The 23,796-nt window shown below is 54.6% G+C and overlaps 3 protein-coding genes across 6 annotated transcripts; 1 reads left to right on the top strand and 2 right to left on the bottom strand.

Annotated features, from left to right (window-relative positions):
• Positions 1 to 795: 795 nt before the first annotated feature.
• IRGQ (immunity related GTPase Q) lies at positions 796 to 18,755 on the top strand. 4 transcript variants are annotated; one of them, XR_006786448.1, is made up of 5 exons: positions 796 to 882; positions 9,473 to 9,844; positions 10,150 to 10,681; positions 11,901 to 16,500; positions 17,439 to 18,755. XR_006786448.1 is itself a non-coding variant. In XM_045845074.1 (4 exons), the coding sequence occupies exons 3-4, from the start codon at positions 10,152 to 10,154 to the stop codon at positions 13,213 to 13,215; spliced, it is 1,845 nt and encodes a 614-aa protein (XP_045701030.1). In that variant the 5' UTR covers positions 796 to 882; positions 9,473 to 9,597; positions 10,150 to 10,151; the 3' UTR covers positions 13,216 to 16,516. The 4 variants fall into 4 exon arrangements, 3 of the variants coding, with proteins under 3 accessions (XP_045701030.1, XP_045701029.1, XP_045701028.1); XM_045845074.1 differs by lacking the exon at positions 17,439 to 18,755 and having other exon boundaries at positions 9,473 to 9,597; positions 11,901 to 16,516; XM_045845073.1 differs by lacking the exon at positions 17,439 to 18,755 and having other exon boundaries at positions 9,473 to 9,696; positions 11,901 to 16,516.
• ZNF576 (zinc finger protein 576) lies at positions 6,144 to 9,564 on the bottom strand. Its single transcript, XM_045845083.1, is given in 7 exon segments — positions 6,144 to 6,558; positions 6,560 to 6,800; positions 6,803 to 6,838; positions 8,619 to 8,675; positions 8,678 to 8,707; positions 9,332 to 9,438; positions 9,518 to 9,564. Coding segments are annotated over 7 exon segments (774 nt in total). The 3' UTR covers positions 6,144 to 6,302.
• Positions 18,756 to 18,990: 235 nt separating the features above from the next.
• On the bottom strand, positions 18,991 to 22,687 carry LOC123823037 (phospholipase A2 inhibitor and LY6/PLAUR domain containing). Its single transcript, XM_045845341.1, has 5 exons — positions 22,541 to 22,687; positions 21,464 to 21,580; positions 19,768 to 19,920; positions 19,408 to 19,551; positions 18,991 to 19,222 (listed from the first exon to the last, which is right to left on the bottom strand). Exons 1-5 carry the CDS (start codon positions 22,608 to 22,610, stop codon positions 19,068 to 19,070), a joined length of 639 nt encoding a protein of 212 aa, XP_045701297.1. The 5' UTR covers positions 22,611 to 22,687; the 3' UTR covers positions 18,991 to 19,067.
• Positions 22,688 to 23,796: the final 1,109 nt, after the last annotated feature.

Genomic DNA, 23,796 nt, shown 5'->3' with positions numbered 1-23,796 from the left:
TCCCTTCCTCTCTCCCTAAAGCCAATAGTCACATCCTTGGGTGAGGATTTAAAAAAAAAAACTTTCATTAGAATCATAGCTGTGCTTCCCGGGTGCCAAGTGCTAGTGCAAGAGCTTTGTACGTGTTGCCTCATAAATGAGTTGTGCATCTAGGAACTGACAAAAATAGAACCTTAGTTATAATCACGGTTGCCATTTTCCCCAGCACTTCCAGAGTTCCGCATTTCATTTGCATGAGATCATCAGGACCTTAGAATAACTCGGAGGTAGGGACTGTGAGCCATTAATTCATTCCACAAATACCTTTGGAGGACCTGTGCGTTAAGCATTGGGAATATGCCCATGAATAGAATAAAATGCTTGTCCTCATGGAGTTTACCTGGGATGGGGCGGAGCAGAAAGGGGCCACCGGTGGGGACAGACAGTAAACGAGATGTGTAGTATATCCCGAGCGGTGCCTGCTGTAGAGGAAAATACAGCAGAGGAGGGAGAAGAGTTCTGAAGGGGGGTTGCGATTTTAACTAGTGTAGTCCTCCCTGTGGGAGGGACAGAGCTGAGGGAGGGAGCCTTGCACTTTGTTGGGGAGAACGGTCCAGGTGGGGTGGGGGGCTCCTTACAGCCTTGTCCAAACTTTGGCTCTTGCTCAGAGATGGGAAGTACTAACTCACAGAAGCTTGGCACCAAAGCTGCTTTGAAAATAGAAGCCTAATTATAATGACAGCTACCATTTACTGAGCATGTGCTACGTGCCAAGCCCTGTTCTAAGGCGCTTTACATGTGTTAACTCATAGAGGCTTGGCAGCTACGAACCTGAATTACCGGCAGCGGACGAGGCCCCGGGCTAAGCACTTTATGTGGACAATCGCCTCGGATTCTTCTGAGGTAGGGACTGTGATTTATTTACTCCTGGTTTACTGAGCACCTGTGAGATGCAGGCACTGTCTGGGGTGCTGGGAACAGACTGGTGAGCATGACGACCAAGGACCCTGCCTTTGTGGACGTTGCCCTGGGGGAGAGACAGATGCTGTGTTAGACACTGAAGTATAACGTGTATGTACTGTCGGACGGTAGTGAATGCTGTGGAGGAAGAGGGAGGGGGTGGGCAGGCTTGTGTGTGAAGCAGTTGCAGATAGGGTGGTCCGCAAGGCTTCACCGGTAAGGGACGCCAAAGCAGGGACCTGGAGGCGGGGAAGGAGTGAGCCTTGCGGCTTCTGCGGGAACAGCCAGCTCAGGGGGCCTGAGGTGGGGGTCCGCTTGGGATGATTGTGGCAGAGCGCACAGGCGAGAGGCTGCTGAGGAATGGAGGGAAGACCGGGGCAGAGGGCGCAGCCACATAGAAAACTACACTGACTTTGGCCTTCTCTCTGTGTCTCAGCCATCGTCATGATCCTTAGAGGTATAGGGTCTGCTGTCATGTCACTTTACAACCACACAGCTGGGGCTTGAGACCCTGAGTTAGCCGCGAGTGGTCACAGCTGGCACCGAGCAGCGCCCAGGTCTGCTCCCAGATGGCTGGAAGCAGGGCACACACTCTTCACCATGGAGCCCCATACCAGCAGTGGCAATCTGGCGGCTGCCCCTGTCCACCGTCTGACCTGCATTTGGTCTCCACGGGGTCATTGAGGTTTTTTAAGTCATGTTGGTTACCACCATTTACAAATGGGCATATTTCACGTAGAAATGGAGTTTTGTGGCTTCTCTTGAGAAACTGTGATATCTGGATTGCTGAGCCCACAGTCCCAGGGGGCAGCAGTTGGCTGGAGCTGAGTAACAGGGCATTCCCTGCCACCATCGTCTGGACCCCTCACGCCTGCTTGTTGCACTGACTTGTTACCCCTCTGGCCCCAAAGAGTGTTTGCATTTGATCCCTATTACAGGCTCTTAGACCAAAGCATCTTTCAAAACCCATACTTCTCATCCTAGAAGCCCCGAATCACAGAACCTGACATTGATCCGCTGAGACTTTCACACCCACTGTAGCTTATACTTAGCATCATTGAATCTTAGAATCATCAAAGCAGAAACACATGGCTCATTAAAACAACACGGATTTTATTTCCTGGGGCAGCGTGTGTGAGGCCTCTTCTGCCCTAAGGCAGGGCTTTCTTTCTGAGCAAACATGTAGAGAATGACCCATTTGTCAGCAAAAATCAATAAGGATCGTGAGAGCCTGGGACTCGAGACTCAGTCTGCTGCCCGTGGGGTCATTCCGAAGTTCCTCAGGCTCACTCAAAGGTAGGAATTCCCAAGAGGACTTACAACACAGGGAACTGGTCACATGAGTGTTGCAAGGCTGGAAGTGCAAACACGAAAGAGTGAAATAACCGTGAAATGTGTCTGCAAGAAGTTCCCACCCCCAGGACCGTGCTACAGAAACAGAGGTGAGGTGACCAGAACCCAACAGGCCATGTGTGGCTGGTGCAGGGACCGGTGATGAGGCACCATGGGCAGGTGCTTAAACTTCAAGAGAAGCACAGTGCCTTGTGTGAGCACAGGAAGGTGCTGGAGGGGTTCCAGCAGGAGCCCAGAGCCAGGCGAGACCCTTTCTCTCCCATCTTCCTTCTGCTCATACCTCTTACGGGTAGGACTTAAGGCAGCCAGCTCTCTGAGGCCGGCGGAGGCCAAGCAACACCAGGCAGACACACAAAGTCAAGGGGTGTCTTTTGAGTGTCCTTGGTAAGTGCCATCCCAGGTGCCAGGGGTGAACAGTGAGGAAGACATGGCACTTGCCCTTGGGAGCTTGGAGTCCAAAATGAGGACACCGATAATGAAATAGACAAGTGTGATGATGACTCCAGGTGTTGAAGAGTGCTGAGAAAAGATTAGAGTAAGGGTTAAAGGTGCTACTTTAGCCAATCGGGTCAAGAAGGACCTCTCTGAGGAGGTGGCACATGCTGAGACCTGAATAATGAGGAAGTGGCCTTGTGAAATTATGGGTGAGAGTCCTCCAGGCAGAGGGCACAGCAAGTGCAAAGGCCCTGAGGCAGAAGCCAGCCTGGCATCTGTGGCTGGACAGCAGTGAAGACAGAGTGAGGAGGGAGCTGAGGTTGCTGAGTAGGCTGAGGCTTAGTCGTGATTGGGTTTTGAGGGCCTGGGTGAGGTCTTTGGAAGTTATTTAGGGGATTCCTTTGCAGGGTTTTAAATGAGCAGGGTGTAAGCTGATTGACATACGCACAGGGGATGTTCTGTAGCAGAGACTGGAGGGGCATCCTCAGCAGGGGAGCAGTTAGGAGAGTAGGGCTGGGGGAGAAGTCGTCAGATTCTTCAAGAAGTGAGTAGAGTGCAGTTTGTGAATATGGTGGCAGTTGTGGTGACCCATGTTAGGTTTGCAACTCCATGTATTGTCCAGGTGGCTGTGTCTCATGGGGGGACATCTGCAGTTTGGGCTGAAGGTAAAGATTTGGGAGTCACCTGTGATGCTGTGTGAAATCTTGGGAGCCCATGCCGTCTGCAGTGTGGAGAGAACAGGAAGCCAGTGGGTACCTGGGTGGGCAGCTGTCTGTCCTGAGAACACGTGTGGGGTGGGATACTTGAGTTTGGGGCAGGAGAGGTATGAAACACCTGGGTCAGAAACTTCTGGGCTTTCACCCAGTGCCAGAGGAAATGTTTGGCTTTGGTGAAGTTGGTATCTTAGAAAAAAGTGATCCCCCAGCAGAGCTCCAGGCTGGCCAGGCCTGCCCCAAACACTACGCACACATAACCGTGCTAGAGGGGATTGTTCCCAGGGTGGGAATCCTGCATTTGGGCTCAGAGTAGGTGTATGTCTGTTAGCTGGACAAGGGGTCAGCACGCTTTTACTGTGACAGACTACATGTTAGCTGTTTTAGGCTGTGTGGGCCATATGATCTTGGTTGCAAGTACTCAGATCCTCTGTCCTATGTGAAAACAGCCACACACAACATGCAAGTGAACGAGCATGACTGTGCTCCAATAAAACTTTATTTGCAAAACCAGGAGGCAGGCTGCATTTGGTCCTAGTTTGCAGAACTCTGCCTTAGGTTGTAAATTATGCTGCATGTGACAGAGGCCCAAACTAATGGCAGCTTCAGCAAGGTAGAGACTCATTTCCTTACATGACGGTAGAGGAGTGGGCATTCTAGGGCTGATATGACGGCTCTGCTGCATGATGTTGACCGGGGTCCAGACTCCTGCTGTCTTGTTACTCTGCTATCTCTCCTGTTGCTCTCATGGTCCAAGATGCCTGGATATTCACATTCCAGGCAGGAAGGTGGAGGAAAAGAATGTTCCTTTCTGAAGCCTGAGGACTCTACCCAGGAATTTAGCCAGAACTCTGTCCTTCACGTAGCCATAGCTAGCTGCAAGGGAATCTGGGAAATGTGGTCTTTGTAGCCACCATATGCCTAGCTAAAAATTGGGAGACCTCCATCAGTCTACCACATCCATCCCATCTGTGGGCTTTAAAAACATCCCTCAATTTAAATGAACTTACGATTATTGTATACCATGCATCAACCATTGTCTCTAGGGGCAGGTAATACAAGGGAGTAAAACTGGCCTGGTGGGACTCAGCCAAGAGTGAGCTTTTCAAGAGCTAAAATAGGGTCTGAGTGGGAAATCTCCCAATGTTGGGCAAACACAATAGGAAACAGGAGGCATCTCTGTTTGATTACAAACCAGTTTCCTCACAGTGCTGGGGCGCTTTGCCCTGAGCTCCCTCCTTGTTATGCCAAGAGCCAAGGTCCACTCCACACATTGCCTGCTGATTCCAAAGAAAACCCAGAGGACTGGCTGTGAAAGACGTGGGTTTATTTAGACTTACATGTGCATCCGTGGCGGCCAGCTGGTGAAGTCTGCCCCAACCCAGGCTTTCCCAGCACAGGGATATATAGAACACAGGAAACAAAGCAGACTGGGTGGGCAGAGCGCTCGTGTGCAAGCTGTGAGATCAAAACACTAGCTGTTTCCCCGAAGTTGTTTACAGTCTGGGCTCACATCCGAAAACAGTTTGTCTTTGCTCATTTCTTGACTGAGGAGCTGGCCAGGCTCCCGAGGTCAGCCCCACGGTTCGCTTACAAATGGCCTTCCTCATATTCCCACAGGGTGGGAGGGGGGCTAGAGCTTGGGGAGGGACCCATGTTCTCACATCCCGTACACCTCTCCCCGTGCCTTTCTTATGTGTGCTGGAAATTCCTGCTGACAAGCCAAAGTTCCTTGTTTAGGTATCTGAATATAGAGCTTTTCTGTTTTTAGATACTATTTCTGTTAGCTTATTCATGCCATCTCACCTGCACGTATTAAATATTCCATGGCCAGAAGGGTACATAAAGTTATTTAAATGGGTAGTAAATTACTGGGGGGAGGGGTAAACAAAGCCACCCAATGCCATGGCACTCCCCAAGTGGTAAAGGCAGGCAGAGTGTGGAAAGGAGACAGGGACTTGAACTGCTACTGCCACGTGACTCAGGATGGCTCCTTGACTTTGCTATGTGTCCCCAAAGGCCCAAGCTACTCCATGTCTGGGACTGATCGGGTGGCACTGGAGGCCAGCAGTACATCTTCCCTGCCCCCATTCGAGCACAAATCCAGGGCGGTTTGTTCCTGCAGCCCATGCCATCCATCCAGGAAGAATAAAAGGTGGCTCTGCAATTTGCAGCTACTTGTGATTTCAAACTATTTATTTGGGAATGAGGGAGATACAAATAATTTTCCCTTTCTCATTTTTTAAGAAAATATGTATATATGTATATATGATTCTAGATCACATATCTTGATGGCGGCAATAGCACTAAATTCTTTTTTTTTTTAAGGTTTATTTATTTTTAGAGAGGGAAGGGAGGGGGGGAGGCAGAGAGAGAGAGAGAGAGAGACATCAATGTGTGGTTGCTGGGGGCCATGGCCTGCAACCCAGGTATGTGCCCTGGCTGGGAATCAAACCTGCAGCACTTTGGTTCGCAGCCCCCACTCAATCCACTGAGCTATGCCAGCCAGAGCCCTCTTTCTCATTTTTTAAAAAGACGTTATGGATTTATTTTTAGAGAGAAAGGAAAGGAGGGGGAAAGAGGGAGAAACATCCATGTGTGGTTGCCTCTCACACACCCCCTATTGGGGACCTTGCTCAAAACCCAGGTATGTGCCCTAACTGGGAATTGAACCGGCAACTCTTTGTTTGGCAGACCAGCACTCAATCCACTGAGCCACACCAGCCAGGGATATTACTCTTTTTTTTTTTTTTTTTTAAACAAAACATCTGACTATTGTCTGGTTTCCCTGATTCCCCAAAGGCCTTTCTGTTCTCCAAAAACTGAAGCTCTAAATGAGAAACATCTTCTGGGCCCTACTTCTCAATAGCCCTTTGCCTTTCCTGGGAGGAAAGCAAATTCCAAGGGCCCATCCTGTATCAGAAGAGGGTTCCACCAGCCATAGAACCCCCAATGCCCTAGGGAGGGCTGAAGCTGCACTCCAAGCTCCCCACGGGCATGCCGGATGTAGTGTAGATGCAGCCCGGCTTCCCGGGCAAGGTCCTGCCCACACTCTGTGCAAGCACAGAGGCCAGGAGGGGTGTGGGCCTCACTCACCTGGCAGTGCCACCTCAGAGAAGGCCTGCCTAAAGGTCCTGCCAGTCAGAACAGAGGAAGGTGGGCTGAGCAGTGGTGGTACAGCCGGCAGGGAGGGCCTGGTGGTGGGACCATGGCTGCGCTGGTGGGTGATCAGGGCCTTGGATAAGAGGAAGGAGCAGCTGCAGGTGAAGCAGATGAAGAGGGTCCCCTGCAGCTTCTGGGCTGTGCTTGCTGGGTGCTCCCATTTCATGTGATGCTGCTGGAACTTGGAGTTAGCGAAGAGATGAGGCAGCGGGCGCACTGCAGGGCGCCCAGATGGTCTGAGGGCCGTGGGAGACCAGCAAGAGTTTCCAGGACCTCCCATGCCCCAGGATCATGACAACAATGAACAGTGCTTATTATGTGCCAGACTGTATGCCGGGGCTGGACAGCAATGCAGACAGATCATCACTGGGCCTGTTTTATGGATGATCAGACTGAGACTCAAAGAAGTTAGGGTGCTCTCTAACCCACAGTTATGAGATTAGGAAATGAGATGGAGTCAGGACTGGAACCCAGGGAGTCTCTCCTTCCATGAGAGCTGTGTGATTAGAGCACAGCCTCTGCACCAGATCGGCTCTACTATTTCCCAGGCAGGTACAACAGCTTCCTTCCTGGAAAATGGGGTCATAACCGTATCAGTATCTGCCTGATAGGGCTGTTGTAAACAATAAATGAATGGATTTATAGAAAGTGCTTAGAATACTTTACACAGTGGTTTGCAATTATTACTATAAAGGAAGGGAAAAGCAGCCCCACAGCCGGGAGCTGGCCTGGCACTCACAGGCAGACTCTGGCATTTTGTTGAATATAAACAATTCCACAGAGTGTCATCAGACAAGGCCACACTGACGGAATCAAGACACCAAAACTCTGCCATGACAGCATCTGAACAGACAAACACGAACATTGTCCAAGCCACAAAAATGACCAGGCACCCTGTCCTAGCCAATATGAGTGACGGCAGCTGCCGTACCAGTCACAGCTTGTGCCTGCTGTGTTCCCCTGCCTTCTAGATGAGAATTACTAAGATAGCCAGCCACAGAGCTGCCAGGCTTCCTGGCACCATCCAGTCCAGAGCAAAACCCCTGTTCCTGGAGCACTTCCCAACATCACCTACCACAAACCCAAATCCTATAATCAGTCCTTTGTACAAAACACTCCAGCCCTGGCTGGTGTTGCTCAGTGGATTGAGCACTGGCCTGTGACCCAAAGGGTCACCAGTTCGATTCCCAGTCCAGTACATGCCTGGTTTGCAGGACAGGTTGCCAGTAGGAGGTGCACAAGAGCCAACCACACACTGATGTTTCTCTCCCTCTCTTTCTCCCTTCCCCTAAAACTAAAATTAAAAATAAAAATTCTATTAATGAGATGACTTGAAGTGCCCCTATGGTATGTGTGCTTCCTCAGTGCGGTGAGCAATAAACCCATTTGTTGACTACAAGTGTGTTCCTGGAGGTTCTTTGGCTGGAGGACACTGACACTGGCTGTCATTGTCACAAATACATGATCTGTCTTTGCCTCAGCTCCCTCCTCTGAAAGTGACAACCAATTTCATAGGGTCTGTTCGGAGGACTGAATAAGGTAACAGGTGTTAATGTTCTAGCACATTGTGAGTGTTCAGTAGGAGCTGTTGCTACCTTCGTTACCCTCACGCTTTCCCCTTTTCTGCTGCCAATCCCTATAACAGCCCTGGGAGGTAAGTAATGGCAACCCCTTGTCACAGGGAAACCAAGGCCCAAGTCCCACCAAAAGTCTAGGGCAGAGTTGGAAGTGGAACCTTAGGACTCCTCTCAGTTTCTGTTCTTTCCCAGCCACATCTCCCACCCCACGCCCCTCCGGATGACACTCTGCCCCTCTGAACTGCACCCATTCACATTTAGGTGGACAGAGCAGGGTGGGGACATCTGAGGGTGTGATCAGGGTAAGGATGGGGAGTGGCAGTTCCTGTTAGGGCAGCTCCTCAACAGGCAAGTTCCTGCAGCGCCCTGGACACTGAAATGCCATAGAAATCCTTTTAGCATCGGTTCCTGACCACACCCTCCAGCCAGCTGTACTCACAGATGTCAACTCCTGTACCGCAAGGACTCCTCTCTTTGGAAGAATCCTGCTGCTCCTGGTCTCCTTAGGAAGCGGGTCCTCTATGGTGACTAGGGATCCCTCTGGTCAAGAGAAGTGCCTACATGATAAAATAGTAAATCAAACTTAGTCATTCATCTGTCGCCAGCCTTAGAGAGCCCGCTTTGACACAGAGGCTGTCTTTGCCAGTCTTTGACCCTCCGAGATACCATGTCCCTGAACTCTAATCCAATGGAGCTCTTACCAGAGAAACTTCAACCCTCCCAAAAGATTCGACTCCCTGGGTTTGTGACTCTCCTTAGAGCCGTCTCACCTGTGTGAGATCTAAGACCTACATTAAACTAGCTCTCTGAACTCAAGAGTGCGGAACCCTTGATCTTTGAGACCATCCTCGTTCCCGTCTCTCCCACGTGTCTTGGAGCAGGTAATGGTACCCATGTTTTAGCCCGCCTCTTCCTGGGAAGACAGCGTTCTCTGACACCCTGTAACTCTTGTTCCACCCAGAACCCCCGCCTCCCACGCGCACTTTCAGCAGCTTCCCCTCAAGCAGGTCTGGCTGTCTCAGCATCGACTTCGGCTCTCCCTTCTCCAGGAGGGTAGCCCAGGTCTCCGCTTTTTTTCCAAGCGGCAGAAGGCTGCCTTTCGTTGCGCCTGTCAGTTGCTCGTCACCCGGAGGGAAGCAGGGTAGGGCCCACCGGGTCTCAAGATCCCGGTGGTTTCCACGCCCTTTCTCCTGATGAGCCTCTTGAAGCCGAGCTCCGGAACTGCCGTCCGGCAGTTACACAGTCGTGCCCACTCAGTCCTGAAAATAACGGAGGGCGTCCTTCTCTGCACAGGGGCGCGTTATGATGACGTCTCGAGCCGTACCAGTCTAAGTTTACGGCGCAGAAGTGTAGGCGCTCCCCGTGCGCAGGCGCTCTCGCTTCATTGTTCAAGGTCCTGCGGCGGCCAGAGTTGGAGAGTGAGTTCCCCGGGACCGTTCTGCGCAGGCGCTACGGAGGGCTGAGTCCCTGCGATCACGCTTCCTAGACACACCCCCTTCTAAAAAGAGTGACGTCAGGTTAGAGCTCCGGGAACGCGTCTGGTGGTCCCCAAATCCCGGTGCTCCATCCTCTTCGGCCTCCGTCTGCCGACTCCAGGGGCGGAGCTTCTCGGAGGCGGACGAGCCACTAGCAACAGTACCCTCCCGTGTACCGGCTCTTTGCTCGGTTGGTAATTTGGAGGAGGGGTGCGGGTAAAAACAAGTGCGTCCCTGAGGGAGGAGGTGGTTGGAAGCCGAGTTTCTCAGTTTTTGAAGCAGAAAGGGAAACGCATCCATAAAGAGGACTGGCCAGGACTCCGGGGCCCTGGGGAATAGGGTCTAGGCACCAGATTTCTAGGTCCCTGGGAGTGACACCCGGGAATGGAAGGAGACAGGGTGGAGGACCGAAATCTAGGACGAGAGTGGAAAGACTAGGAAATAAAACGACTAGGTGCTCTCTGACGTCAGGCTTCCCCATCTCTTGCTTTGCAGCTATGCCTCCACCGCGGGGTGACGTGACCGCCTTGTTCCTGGGGCCTCCCGGCTCGGGAAAGTCCTCACTGATTGCAGCTCTGTGCAACAAGGATGTGGAGGTGGTAGAGATCCCCGATGGACGGCCAGACTCCGGGATCCCCAGCCTGCGAGCTGCGGGCCCAGGCCTCTTCCTGGGCGAGCTGAGCTGCCCACCAGCAGCACCGGGTCCCTGGGCAGCGGAGGCTAACGTGCTAGTCCTGGTGCTGCCCGGCCCCAAAGGGAACGATGAACCCTTGGCACCAGCGCTAGGGGACGCAGCGCGAGCCGCACTGGCCCGAGGAACCCCGTTGCTGGCTGTGCGGAACCTCCGTCCTGGGGATTCACAAAATGAAGCCCAGGCCCGAGATCAGACTGTGACCCTGCTGGAAAGTGCGGGGTTGGGAGCTGTGCCTCTCTATGTGCTGCCCGAGGACTGCAGCAGCAAAGAGGGCTGCGAGGAACTGGAGCGCCTGCGGGCGGCGTTGCGGAGCCAGGCGGAGGCGTTGCAGAGGTGAGCTGCTCGTTTCAGGGCCGGTTAGGGAGGGCTGGCCCTTTGTCTAGACCTCGCCCGCAGGTTGTTTAAGGTCTTCCGCCCCCAGTGAATTTAGGGCAAACCTTAATGGGATATCTACTGGAGGCCATGCTCCTAAATCCAGTCCCACCCCTCAGAGCAGATTTTGAGGTCAGTGTTGCTCCAACCAAGCAAGCCATCTGTGCTTGACCGTATTCTGTCATCTAGGCCCCGCACTAGCCAGGGGTCAGCTGGAGGTACTGACCTGTCATCCAGGTCCTGTCTCCTTGAGTGCTCTGAAGTCACAAACCCCACTCCTTAAAGAGAGTTCTAGAAGAGGCTGGGACCTATCACCCAAATACTGCCCCCAGGCAAAAGTTCGGAGAAGGGTTCACCCTGTCACACAAGCTTGTGATCCTCACGAATGTTTTAACCTGAAAACTTGTAGTCTCATCAGCTTGGTTGTCAAGTGACCCCAGTCGCCCTTTTCACCCTTGGTGAGCTTCGTTATTTCTGGGTGCCCTCCCCCACTGCCTTTCTCTCATCTCCTCTTGTTTTTGTGCCCACTTGCTGGCTATGTCCTGAATTTTCACCCCCAACTCCCAGGCGCCACATTTCATAGACGCCAAAATGAGGCTTGGAGAGCCGCAGTTTCTCCTCCAGGTCCACTGCTCTCTGTTTTCCTTAGCCACGTCCCCCTGGGAAGAACTAGTAGATGAGGCTTTTCCCCCCATCTCTACTCCTCTCCCTACATCCAGTGTCAGAAAAAAGCCCTCTTGCTGACCTTGCCCACGTTGAATAGTGAATAATGCAGGCCTTTCATGTAGTCTACAATACATTTGTGGTTCTGTCTTTGCTCCAGGCCCCACCCTCTGTTTTGCCCCACCCAGAACGGCCTTTTCTTAACCTAGCAGATTCCCGGGAACAGCCTCCTCGCCCACACAGACTATTCCTGGGAAAACAAGCTAGGTGTGGTTCTAGGCTCTAACCTCATTCAAGCTGCCCTATCCTTGCTTTAAGTTTCTCCCCTTTATTCATAGCCCTGGTTTCTATTTGCTGGGCCACCAGCCGGCCCTCCCCCTTTCCTGCTCCTGCCTTACTAAGGATTATTCAGAAAGCTCCACCCTTGTTGTCATAGCCCAACCCGGTCCCCCTAGCTCAGCTCTCGGGCCTTTAGCCTTTCTTCTGCCTTTGACCCCATCCCTTCCTGTCCCTGCAGGCTCCTGCCACCGGCTCAGGATGGCTTCGAGGTACTGGGAGCAGCTGAGCTGGAGGCTGTGCGTGAGGCCTTTGAGACCGGTGGCCTGGAGGCAGCGATGTCCTGGGTTCGTGCTGGCCTGGAGCGACTGGGCAGCGCGCGGCTGGACCTAGCCATAGCTGGCGCCGCTGACATGGGACTTGTGCTGGACGTGTTGCTCGGGTTGGATCCTGGGGACCCAGGTGCTGTGCCTGCTTTGGTGGCGCCTGCGGGCCCCACGCCCTACCCTGCTCCAGAGCGCCCCAATGTGGTGCTCTGGACCGTGCCTCTGGGCTCTGGGGGCAGCGCTGCCGCCCGCCACCCAACCCACTACGACGCCCTCATCCTCGTCACCCCTGGGGCCCCCACTGAGGAGGACTGGGCCCAGGTCCGGCCCTTGGTGCTACCGGATGCCCCGCTGGTCTGCGTGCGAACAGATGGCGAGGGTGAAGATCCGGAGTCTCTGGAAGAGGAAAAAGCAGAGAAGTCCCTCGGCAGCGAGAGCTTGGAGAACGCAGGCGGAGAGGGGTTGGAGAAACATGTCAATGGATCTCAAAAAGCAGGCGATGGGGGAGTTTCAGAGAAAGCAGGCAGGGAGGGTTTGCAGCAGGTTGGCGCAGATGCGCAGCAGTCTGGCAGGGGGGACACTGGGCGTGTGGCTGCCTGGAGCCCGGAGGACGAGACCTGGGAGGTGCTGGAGGAGGCGCCGCCGCCGGTGTTCCCCCTGCGGCGAGGCGGACTCCCAGGGCTTTGCGCATGGCTGCGGCGCGCGCTTCCCCCAGCCCAGGCAGGGGCGCTGCTGCTGGCGCTGCCTCCCACGTCCCCGCGTGCAGCCCGAATCAAGGCTGCCGCGCTCCGGGCTGGGGCTTGGCGCCCGGCTCTGCTAGCTAGCCTGGCGGCAGCGGCCGCACCAGTACCTGGGCTTGGCTGGGCCTGTGATGTGGCACTTCTACGCGGTCAGCTGGCAGAGTGGCGGCGGGCACTGGGACTCGAACCCGCAGCGCTGGCCCGACGCGAGCGTGCTCTGGGCCTGGCCCCTGGGGAACTCGCGGAGCGGACGCGCTTCCCTGGCCCAGTGACACGCGCAGAAGTGGAGGCGAGGCTAGGTGCGTGGGCCGGGGAGGGCACCGCAGGGGGCGCAGCTCTGGGTGCGCTCTCCTTCCTGTGGCCTGCGGGTGGTGCAGCGGCCACCGGTGGCCTTGGCTACCGCGCGGCGCACGGCGTCCTGCTGCAGGCGCTGGACGAGATGCTGGCAGATGCAGAGGCGGTGCTGGCACCCCATGCGCCTGCGCAGTGAGGGGTGGGGTGAGGGCCAGGGCTTCCAGGGTGCTCTGCATGCTGGCTGCTTGGCTGCGCCAGGGGTTGAGGACTTCACGTCCTGTTTAGAGGAACGGGGTTGAGGGGTCCAGACTCTGGCATAGGATGTGTGGGTCTTTGAGATAACAGAGCAGGTGTGTTGCCACTCTAAATCCTGGGTGCCTAAGGGGGATGAGACTTCTAGTCGTCTAGGTTCCTGGGTTTTGAAGGGGTATAGAACCTCGGGGTCAGGACTCCTGATTTCTGTGGGATCACAGGGCAGCACCCCCAGACTTGTGTCTTGAAGGGAGTTGAGGGGTTGGACTTTTAGAAGGGGATATATTTTAGTTGCCAGGGGAGTAGAAAGTGTGTATAATGGACATCTGGTCGTCCGGGGATGGGGGGGGGGGCAGGGTTCAAAGCCCTGATTCCTGATGGTGAACGTCTTCCTTGTGCTGGGTGCTCCAGGGAGATGGAACTCTTGGACTTATGAGCCACAAAAGGTTAGGGATAGGATAGGGGTCTAGGTTTTCTAGGGGGAAAAGATCTGCACACAGCCTCTCAGTTCCTCAGGAGGTGGTGGGCTTTGAATGTTCACGTGGGTAGGGGGAGACAGGGCACTCTCTGGGGTCTCAGGCTCCTGGCTCCCAAGAGGGCTGTGGGCCTTGGTTCCTAATTCCTGGGTGGTGGGCAGTCTGCTTCTAGAGGAGGGAACGGGTGGCTGCAACAGAGCTAGAAATCTTTTTGGTGTCTTGGGGAGTATAAAGATGTTTAATATTTGCTCCTAGTGGGGGGAACCTGGTGACAAAGACCCATTTCCCTGCTGTAGTGGGGAGGATGGCCACACAGAAATGAGGGGAGGAGGCAAGGGGGGCATGGCGGGCCCCGGGGGCAGCCAGACACCAGGAGTGAGACCGTCTGGGTATGGAAGGGCAGGAACCCATAGCTCAGAGGTATCTCCTGCAAATCCCTAATGGATTTCGGTCCTGGAAACTGCCCTTCTCTCTGTGACTGATTGCTCCCATGTCATAGGTGCTGAGGAGCTCTCTGGGGAGTCTATTCCCTCTACTGCGCCCCTTTAGCGGTTTCTACTTTTGGACTTGGTTTCTTCTGTCATTAAACCTGAACCCTTTCCAGCCCTGATACTTTTGTATACCTGCCTTTCTGGAGAAGCAGCTGTACGGCTGCACTAATCCCAGTGTTTCTGTGTTGGCTCCCATGGGCGTGCTCAGAAAGCACTGCCTTGTGGTGTACACAGAGGCTGCAGTGAGCAAGGGACCCAACGGACAGTGGGGCGGGTGTTCCTGCCTGTGGGAACGTGCCACGTGCCACAAGGGAAAGGCAGAAACCACAGTGCCTGGGAAGTTCTAGGCTGCTGCCTGCGTGCAGAGGCACAGGCATAGGACACAGAATTCTTTGGTGTCAAAAACAGAAAGGGGGCGGGGGGCTGAGAGGCCATCCAGCAGAATCCCTTTTATGATGGTTGAGGAGAACAGAGTCCAGAGAGGGCAGGCTCTAGGCCCAACAGCACACAGCAAGGCCCTATATGGTCTGGCCCCTGCCTGTTCTCATCCTCTGCTCCATCCCATACCCCAACCAGCTTGCTGGGTCTTCCTTCCGATGCTTGAGTGGGCCACCTTGGGTCCTGCCTCAGGACCTTTGCACTTCCTGTTCATGCTGCCTAGAATGCTCTCTGCCCACCACCATTTCCATGAGTGGCTCATTCTGTCGGGTCTCAATTCAGATGTTCCCTCAGAGAGGCCTTCCCTGAGCACTCTAACTTTGGTAGCTCATACCTCCTGCCGTGCCCGCCCCCCGCCCCACCATTCATCCCAGCAGATTAATTTTCCTTGTAGCAATTATGACTATAGAGAATTATTTATTTATTTACCTATTTATCGGCTATTATCCCCTTGTCTCTCTTGGTCTCTACTATAACCCCAGCACCTAGAATGGTAATTGACACACAGTAGGTGCTCTGTAAATATTTTATTTCATTGCCAGTGGCAGAACTAGGGCTGACATGTAGATTGTCAGCCTCTTGCCACACAACAGGGAAAAAAATTGAGACGAGGGGAGAAACAAGCATCTAATGGCAGACATAGTGCCTGTCGGAGAGGTGATGGGCCTGGAAAGCAAGCACAGCTTTGCCATCGTCACCCTGGGTGACTTGGACCAGTGCCTTATTTTCTCTTCTGTGAGATTTCCTGTGACAGCTGCAGGCAAGGGTGACTGAACTGAGGCACAGACACAGGGGGCAGGGGGCTGGCTACCCATCCCCACCTTGAACTATCTAAGCAGAGATGGCCAACATGGGAGAAAGCATTTGGCTCCACTGAATGGTTCCAGGAATTGCGAAAGCTTTCAGCCTCAGGGGAATGAAATTCGATCAGTACAGCACTAGGGTCAGACAGTCCTGCTGACTTTGGGGTGACCTTGGGCTAGTCACCCGGCAAATGGTATCTACCTCACAGGGTTACTGTGAGAATTCAGTGTATGTACCCAGGTACACACTGCAGCCCCTCCTGAGAAGCCTGGCGTACTGGGAGCTTGAGAGGTAGCGTGCGTGCCCTTGCCCACACGCCCTCAGCCCCAGGCAGCACCAAGACAGCTCCAGTCTGGGCGTCTTTGCTCACAGAATGCCCTCCTCTTTGCCGTGTTGACACCTCCTCTGATTTGGTCCTGTCTGACCTCACTCCCCTGCTCCCCATTCCCTCTGCCCTTATGCCAGTGGGGTTCATGCCAGAGATGGGACCTGGGAAAGCAAGCCCCGCCCCGGTTTTGTTTGCATGCGTCTCTGCTGTTGGGAGTGCTGATTGTCTTACTGTATATAACTGTGCATTGGCACTTGTGTGTGTCACAGCTACCTTTTCGAGTGGTTGTCTTTTAAGTCATGACTTTTGATGGCATTGACTTTTAGACTTTGTGGAGCCATAAGGTTGCTAGTGAGGCACTTGTCTGTGGGAGCATCCAAGTAGAAAACACTGAGTCTCCCTTTTGGACAGATCATTGGCTGCCATTAGGGTGTGTCTGCATGCACCTCCAGGCTGGAAGACCCTCAAAGGCAAGAATCCAAGGAAGTGTATGATGAATCTTGGCATCGCCATTGGTCAGAAACAGAACAGGCACAAAGAACTGGAGCGATGAGACATCTCATCATCCGAGCCGAGTTTCCTGCATTTCTGCATAATGATAGAGGGACTTGTGTCCACTGAGGTGGAGAACCATAAAAGGACGAATCAAGGGTGTGGCTGGCCTGCGTTGCTGTTTGGAGGAGTGAATAAAAGTGAGTAGAAATGTCATTCTGTGTCTCTTCTTTTGGGATTTGAAGGGGAAAAAAGATAGTTGGGATTTTAACTGGAGCTGAAAGCCCGGCCTCCTGGGTCCAAGGGAGGGGGACTGGGGGCCTGGACTCCTGGTTCCGAGGGAGGAGGGGGCCAAGGGTGGGGACTCCTGAGTCTTGGGAGGGGAAGGACAGGGGGGCTTCTGTATAAGAAAGACTTCCTTGGGCTGGAATCAAGAGACTTTATCTGTATTGGCGTTTTGCCTCCCTGGGGGTTGGGGTGGACCAGTGACTGTTTTGACCTTGGGGCCTTGTGATGGTAAACCATGTTTGATCTGGAAGCAGCTGGGCGCATTAATGGCTCCAACTTGTTCAGCCTCTCTGTAGCCATGCCATTAGACGGCCCTTGTCATTCTGACCCTAGACCTGGCCATGCGGTCTGCTGGGCCACTGGGACAACAGGAAACACGGTGGCAAGCGGAGGCTTGGGAAGCGCTCGTGCACTGGGGCTTCTGGGGACCCCTGCCACCGCTGCCATGTCAAGCGGTGCCCCAGGTAATCTGCTGGGCAATAAAGAGATGTGGCCCAGTCAGCTTTGACACCCTAGCCTGCAGCCAGCCAGCCCTCTGAAACATGGCCACCCAACTGACGGCAACCGGACCCAGCAGGGACCTGCAGAAGAACCATTCAGCTGATCCAAGACTGAACTGCTGACTCATAGAATCATGAGCAAAATCAAAGGTGATAGTTCTAAGCCACTAAGGTGGTTGGTCATGTGGCAAAAGGTAACTAATACAGGCTTGTTCCCTCTCTCTGTGATGTGGTCTCTCTTCCCCCTCAACACAACACAATAAATACAATCTTAAGTGCTGCCACTTTTAGCTGTGTGACCTTCAGTGTGACATCCCTTCTCTGAGCCTAGTTTCTCTCCCTGAAAACAGGAATGGGAATACTGGAGCCCATCACATGGATCCGTGAAGACAAAATGAGGAAGTGCCCCTAAGAGGCCACGGTGGCCATGCATGCTGCTCATGAAACTTGTCGCTGCCTCAGGGCAGAGTGGCACTTCCTGGTCCACATGCTGTTTGGTGGGGCCACGTGGCCAGCTCCATTCAATGAGTTGTGTTAAGTCACTTCTGAGCCACAGCATGTAGTCACCCAGGTGAGACTGTCCTGTGCACAGAAACGGGCAGTGTTCGGTCAGCGGCGGCTCATGCTGGTGATGAACAGAACACCTGTGGACAGTGCCAGACGTGTGGGACCGGGGTGAAAGAAGAATCAGCCTGTGGTGACTTGTTTAGTGAATACCATTCCTCTTCCTCCCACTGGAGGGGGAGGAAACTTCCCTGCTCCCAAATGCTGGCTTTGACCGGGTGATTTGCTTTACTCAGTGGAACATTAGCAGCCCTGACCTCCGCGAGGGCCTTCAGTGCACTTGGCTCTTGGGCTCCTGTGATCTGCCACGGAGCCACTGATCCCAGGAGACTGTGCAGCCCTCAAAACTTGAGTCCTCCTTCCAACACGAGAGCCAAATCGAGCCAATCCATGACCAGAAGCAGAGCCACCCTGGCCACCCACAAATGCTTAAGAAGAATGCTTGTTGTTATAAGTCTGTTTTGAAATGCTTTGTTACACAGTATTATTGCTGTGAGTTGACTAATACAACTTTGTTGTTGTAAACCACTGAGATCAGGGACTTCTTTGTTACTGTAGCATAATCTAGTCTGTCCCGATCCAGAACAATGTTTAGCACCTGCCAACTAATGGCCGTTTCACTAAGTGGCACCTATTACAGTGATGACTATTTACTCAGACTGTTGTCTCTACAATCACCACTATCTTAAAGGTGGTAGGCACTGCATAAGCACTTTTTTAGTTTTCTTTCATTTGACTCTTACAACAACTCTATGAGTTTGTTACTATTGCTGACAGGAAAACTGAGGCAAAAAAAGGGGAGGTGACTCAGGAGCAGCAATCACAGCCTCTGGCCTCTGACCCCCCCCCCCCAGCGGTTTGCCCCAAGGCAAATGACATCACCGTGTGTACTTCAGTTCGTCCACCTGTGAAATGGGGATACTAATAGCAACTTCGGAGCTGCTGTAATTATGAAAAATGAAGTACAGCACAGAAAACATTTAGACAGGGGCCCAGCAGGGAGTAATCCCTTAATGAGCTCTGACTGGTGTGGTTCAGTTGGTTGGGCGTTGTCCCAAACTCAAAAGGTCCCCAGTTTGATTCATTCAGGTCAGGGCACATGCCTGGGCTGCAGGTTCCCTCTGTCCCTGGTTGGGGTGCATGCAAGAGGCAGCCAATTGATGTTTCCCTCCCTTCCCCTCTCTCTAAAAATAAATAAATAAAATCATTTTTTAAGGTAGGTTTTTCCCTCTCTTCCTTGCAAAGAGGGGGTTCCCTAAGGTTGAGCCTCCAGCTTCCTACAACCCACCCCCCCGAGATGCATCACATCACAAAGACTTGCCAGACTTGCATGGTTAATCTGCTTGCTTTATAGGCACACAGGGAGCTGCAGGCTGAGGACAAACGGGAACTCGAGCCGCAGGTTCCTCAGTTCCTCACTCGGCTCTGCCAGGGGGCTGGGGGGCGGGAAGGCAGTCTGCTCGGCGCAGGAAGTAGAGGTAGGAGGCTGAGGGCACCTCGGCCCCGGGCTTGGTGTTGCAGGCAGTCTCTGTCGCACAGCCTCGGGTGGCAAACTTGGTGTTGATGATACCTGGGAGGGGAATTTCAGAATGGACTCGGAGCCCCCAACCCCTCCTTCCTTGTGACCTAAGGATCTTGATCCTGCTACCTCCTCACCCAGGCCTTTGGGGCCACCATCTCCCCTAGAACCTGCAAGCATGGGCTTCCAGTTCTGGGGTCCCTGTGCCCTCCTCCAGAGATCCAGGATCCCCTCACCAGCCTGCACGTTGCCAGCGAAGTAGATGCAGTGGGTTTCCTGGCCAACACAGCGGGCCACCTGGGTCCCCGGGCACGTCTCGTGGAAGGGCACGATGCAGGAAGGACACAGGAGGCCATTCTCAGTGCGATTGTTCTGGGGAGCTGGGCATGAGGGTGGGGTATAAGGTGCAAAGAGATGTTAGATTCTTCCCCCAAACTTACTGGAACCCTGGGAGGCAGTGGCTGATAGTGGGCACTGCATTTACAGGAGTGGGAACTGAGGCTCAGCGGGCAGGGTGCCTGCCCAGCGTTCCCGCGCACAGACAGGGGGTGGGCTGGAAGGGCCCCCCCTCCATGCTGGGCTGTGTGGGCACTTACGGGGCACGGAGCCGCGGTTGCAGCCGTCGCTCTGGCAGCAGTTCGTGTTGGACACCATGTAGTCCCTGGGGCCCATGGTGGTGGACACGAAGCCCGAGTAGCAGTCGCTGAACTTCATGCAGGCCTTGTAGGTGTTCACGGAGTGGTGGCCCTCTGCAGGGTGGGGCCGGGGGAGGGGGCTGGGTTCTGGGGGCCCCACCTGGGGTCTCTCCCCGCCAGCTCCCCCACCCCATGACTCTCTAGGACAGCCTCTTCCACCCCTCCTGAAACTGTACCCCCTTATCTGCCTGGGGTGCAGTCTGGTAGACTGCAGTCTGGTAGATTAGGTAGCTCCCCTCACCCCTCACCTCACTGCCCTAGCCCCTGGTCAGCCTGTGGTGGTCACTTGCTGTTCCCCATTGCCAAGCTGGGCCTGCCTAACACTGCCCCTTCCACCCCATGGCCACATCACAGCCACCCTCTAAAGGTCCTGTGGACTGTGGTCTTTCCCAGGTCACCTGTGGCTGCCCTGCAGCTGTGTGAGATGCTGGCTTCCAGCCTTCCTAGGTGAGGGGGTCACTTCCCACAGACCCGGCCCTCACACTGCCACCCTGCAGCACTCCCAGTCTGTCTAGGTGGTCTCTCCCAGAGTTCCCCACGGTCTCTCCCAGACCTGCGACCCATCGGCCCACTGCCACCCTCTCTGCTACCCCCAGGTCTTGCCGTAAGTGGTCTCTTCGGGTCTCCACCGCCTTCCCTCCTCCCCACATGTGGCCTCTTCCAACCCAACTGAAAGGTCTCCCTTTGTCACCCCACCAATGGGCTCCCGCCCCATAATTTCCTCTCCTCCCCCTGCCCCAGGGTGTGCATCTCCTTCCCACATGGGAGGTGGGTGTCTCTTCAAGCCTTTCCGGCCCTTCCCCCGCCTGCCAATGCCGGATAGGTGAGTAGGGCAGCCTGCAAGCTCTCTCACCTTCCTGACACGCCCCCTCCAGCCGGATCGTTCCTACCTTCCACGTTGCCCTCCACCTGCTGTCACAGCCTTTCGTTTGCACACGGCACCCCATATCGCCCCCCACCGCCCCTTCTGTTCTCTCCCATTGCTCCCCATCTCCCCCATTCTGTCTCAGGCCTGGGATGTTCCCTGCCATTTAGGCCTTCCCCTCTTATCCATCCTGCTCACCAGCCTTCCCTCCACCCCATCTCTACTTCTCCGCCTGCTCCGGGATTATCTTCCCTGTCCCTTTATTTCTCTCCTGCTACCCCAACATCATCCCTCCTCCTTCTCCGGTGGGAGAGGTCTCTTCCAGCCCGCACTATCCCCTTGATCCCTGGGGTAGTCCGTTTCTCCTTCCCACCCGCAAGGCCCTGGCTGGTTACATTACTCCCAGCCCACCCCGCCCCTTCCTTGTCCTCCATCCGCCTCCCACCTCCCAACGCCCATTAGATTCTTCCCCTCTCACTACTTGCTGCCCCGTCCTGTCCTTTCCTCGCCTCCTCCTGCCTGAAGAAGCCCCCGTATCTGCCTCCCACCCCCACCTTCTCTTTTGGAGAGTCTCTTTCAGAAATCCCTGACAACAAGGATTTCCATAGCTCCACTGGATTCACGTCCCTCCATCCACCTCCAGACAGTCCTCCTCTCCCCTGTCCGCTCACCACCGCGATGGTCCCTGCCCGCCCCAACCGCCTCCCTGGGGCTGACGCTCCGCGCTCTTACTGGTGCTGGACTCCCCCACGATGACCACGCAGGCGTCCTTGCCGGCCTCGCAGGTCTTCATTTTTCCGCGGCATGTGGGACCAGAGCCCCTGCACACTTCGCAGCTTAGCGGGCGCCCTGCAGGGCAGAGGGAGGGCCAGGCTGTGGTCCCGGATGGTGTGGGCTAGGGATCCCGGAGACACCGTCGCGGGCAGGGGCGGACTTTTGGGGTCTACGGGAGGAGGGACGCGAGTCTCCCCTTTCCTGGGCGGGGCGCTGACCGCTCTCCAGGGAGCTGTCCAGCGCTCTACCAGGGACGCGCTAGTGATGCCAGCAAAGCTGCTTCCTGGGGCGGGAAGCGACTCTACCACGAGCCTGTTCACCTAATTACAAGGCTGGGAACTTTGGACGCTCGGGTCCTCAGAGAAAGCTCGGGGACAGGGAGGGGTCCTGGGGGAGGTTTCCATGGACTTTTGTGAAGTTTCCAGCTGGTTCTTGGGTGTGGGACCCTCTTTGGAGGAGCTGTGTGCATGCAGGTCTTGTAGACAATAGGAGCTCAGGCAGGGGTCTGCACCCCTGTTCAGGAAGGAAGAGCGAGGACCAGAGGGCTGAGGGCATGGACCCCTTCATCCTGACAGATGGGGCAGCTGGGGGCCCAGACCCCTGGGACCTGGGGAAGGAGGCCTTGCCTGAACTCCTACCTCTAAGGGAGGAGGGCCCGGGGACTTGAACTCTCGAGAGTCCAGGAAAACAGACCTATCCCCTCCAGTGTCTTGTTTTATTTTTTAAAGACGTCCCTTTGTAGTCATGCCCTCATTTCCTAGAATCCAAATATCTTATTTTGAGACCCCTCCTGGGGGACAGAGGATTCATAGCCCACCCTGTCCCTTCCTTCCTTTCTCAGAAATCCAATCACAACAGCCTTTGAGCTTTACCTCTCTTGGGGTCCCAGTCTTTCTCTTCCTTTAGCCTGTGCCTTCATCATGAACCTGAATTCCCAGGACACCTCCTCTTTCCTTCTGGAGGACCTTGCTGAATGCTCTCTCCTAGTCCTCTCTTTCCTGAGAATCCCAGGAGTCCAAGCCTCTGGTCACTTACCCAGACCCAGCAGGGTGCACAGCAGTGCGAGAGCCAGCAGGAAGGTCCTCAGTGTCACGGAGGGCCTCATGGTGTGTGGCCCAGCCGTCCCTGCTTCCCAGCACTTATAGGAAGCTGAGGAGGGGCGGGTCTGGACCCACCTTCACCCTGGGGTGAGAAATAGCTGAGGTAAGATCTCCTGGGCAGGCCTCTGCGGCTCTGGGTTGGGGAGGTGGGACCAGAATCCAAAAGGGACAAGGGCGTCTTGTACCCAGCCCCCTCCTCCACAGGGACCCCAGGAGTCTAGCCTTCCAGTCGCCTCTTCCATCAGGACACAGAAGGGCACTTTCTTGTTTTTTCACATTCCCCTCCCCTCCCCCTTTTTTTCTGGCCTGAAGCCTAAGGTCAAGGCCAGGTCACCTAATTCCATGTAGGGGTAGAGAGGCTACAAAGACTGACACCCCTTCTCCTGTCTCTTCCCAAGGAGGCACCTGTGTGGGTGTGGCCCTACCTGGGAGCGCCCAGCATGTCCAGGCTCGCTCTGCCTGCGAGCCTTGTCTTCCTCTGCACGGGCTTGGCTCATACTCCCTGTTCTGTGTCCGGGCCGGCTCCATATCCTACCCCCGTGGAGCTGTACCTCTGGGTCTCGCGGGGACCTAACAGAGGGAGTGCCTGTCAACCCGTAGGGATGGACGAGGCAGGAAGGAGATAGATGCGCTCAGGTTCCATTGGGAAACTGAGGCGTGGGTGGAGGCACTCTAGGCTGGGTGTGTGTGTCTGGTTTGGGCTCCTGCTGTGTGTTTTATTTAGGTTTTTGACCCACTCTCTCCTGGCCTCAGGAAAAACCCTGACAGAGATCTGAGATTTTTTTTAATCCTCATCCGAAGATATGTTTATTGATGAGAGAGAGAGAGAGAGAGAGAGAGAGAGAGAGAGAGAGAGAGAGGGAGAGATTTGGAAGAGAAACATCGATAGGTTGCCTCCCGGACGATGTGTGTGTGGTGAGGAACCTGGAGCGGGAAGAGTGTAGCTGCACAACCAGTGGAGTGGATCCTGCAGCGGTCGGCTCCAGGTTCTCGGCAAAAATCCACTCGGACTTGCATGCGTTTAGCTTTCTAGGCTCCAGTTTGGGCGGTGACTGTCTCGTCCAATGAGAATGGCGAATTTCTCCTAGGGACCAATCCTGAGAGCGCTCCTGTTGTTAGCCCTCTCCCCCCTCCCGAAGACAAGGCGTAAACCTCACGTGGAGGAGGGTCTAGAGAGAAAGCTTGTTGCTA

Source organism: Phyllostomus hastatus, unplaced genomic scaffold, assembly GCF_019186645.2.
Source record: "Phyllostomus hastatus isolate PE091 unplaced genomic scaffold, TTU_PhHast_1.1 phas_contig_468, whole genome shotgun sequence".
In the NCBI taxonomy this organism is placed as follows: Eukaryota; Metazoa; Chordata; class Mammalia; order Chiroptera; family Phyllostomidae; genus Phyllostomus; species Phyllostomus hastatus.
Note: the sequence above shows the minus strand (reverse complement) of the source record. Positions and strands in the feature narration are given on the sequence as shown.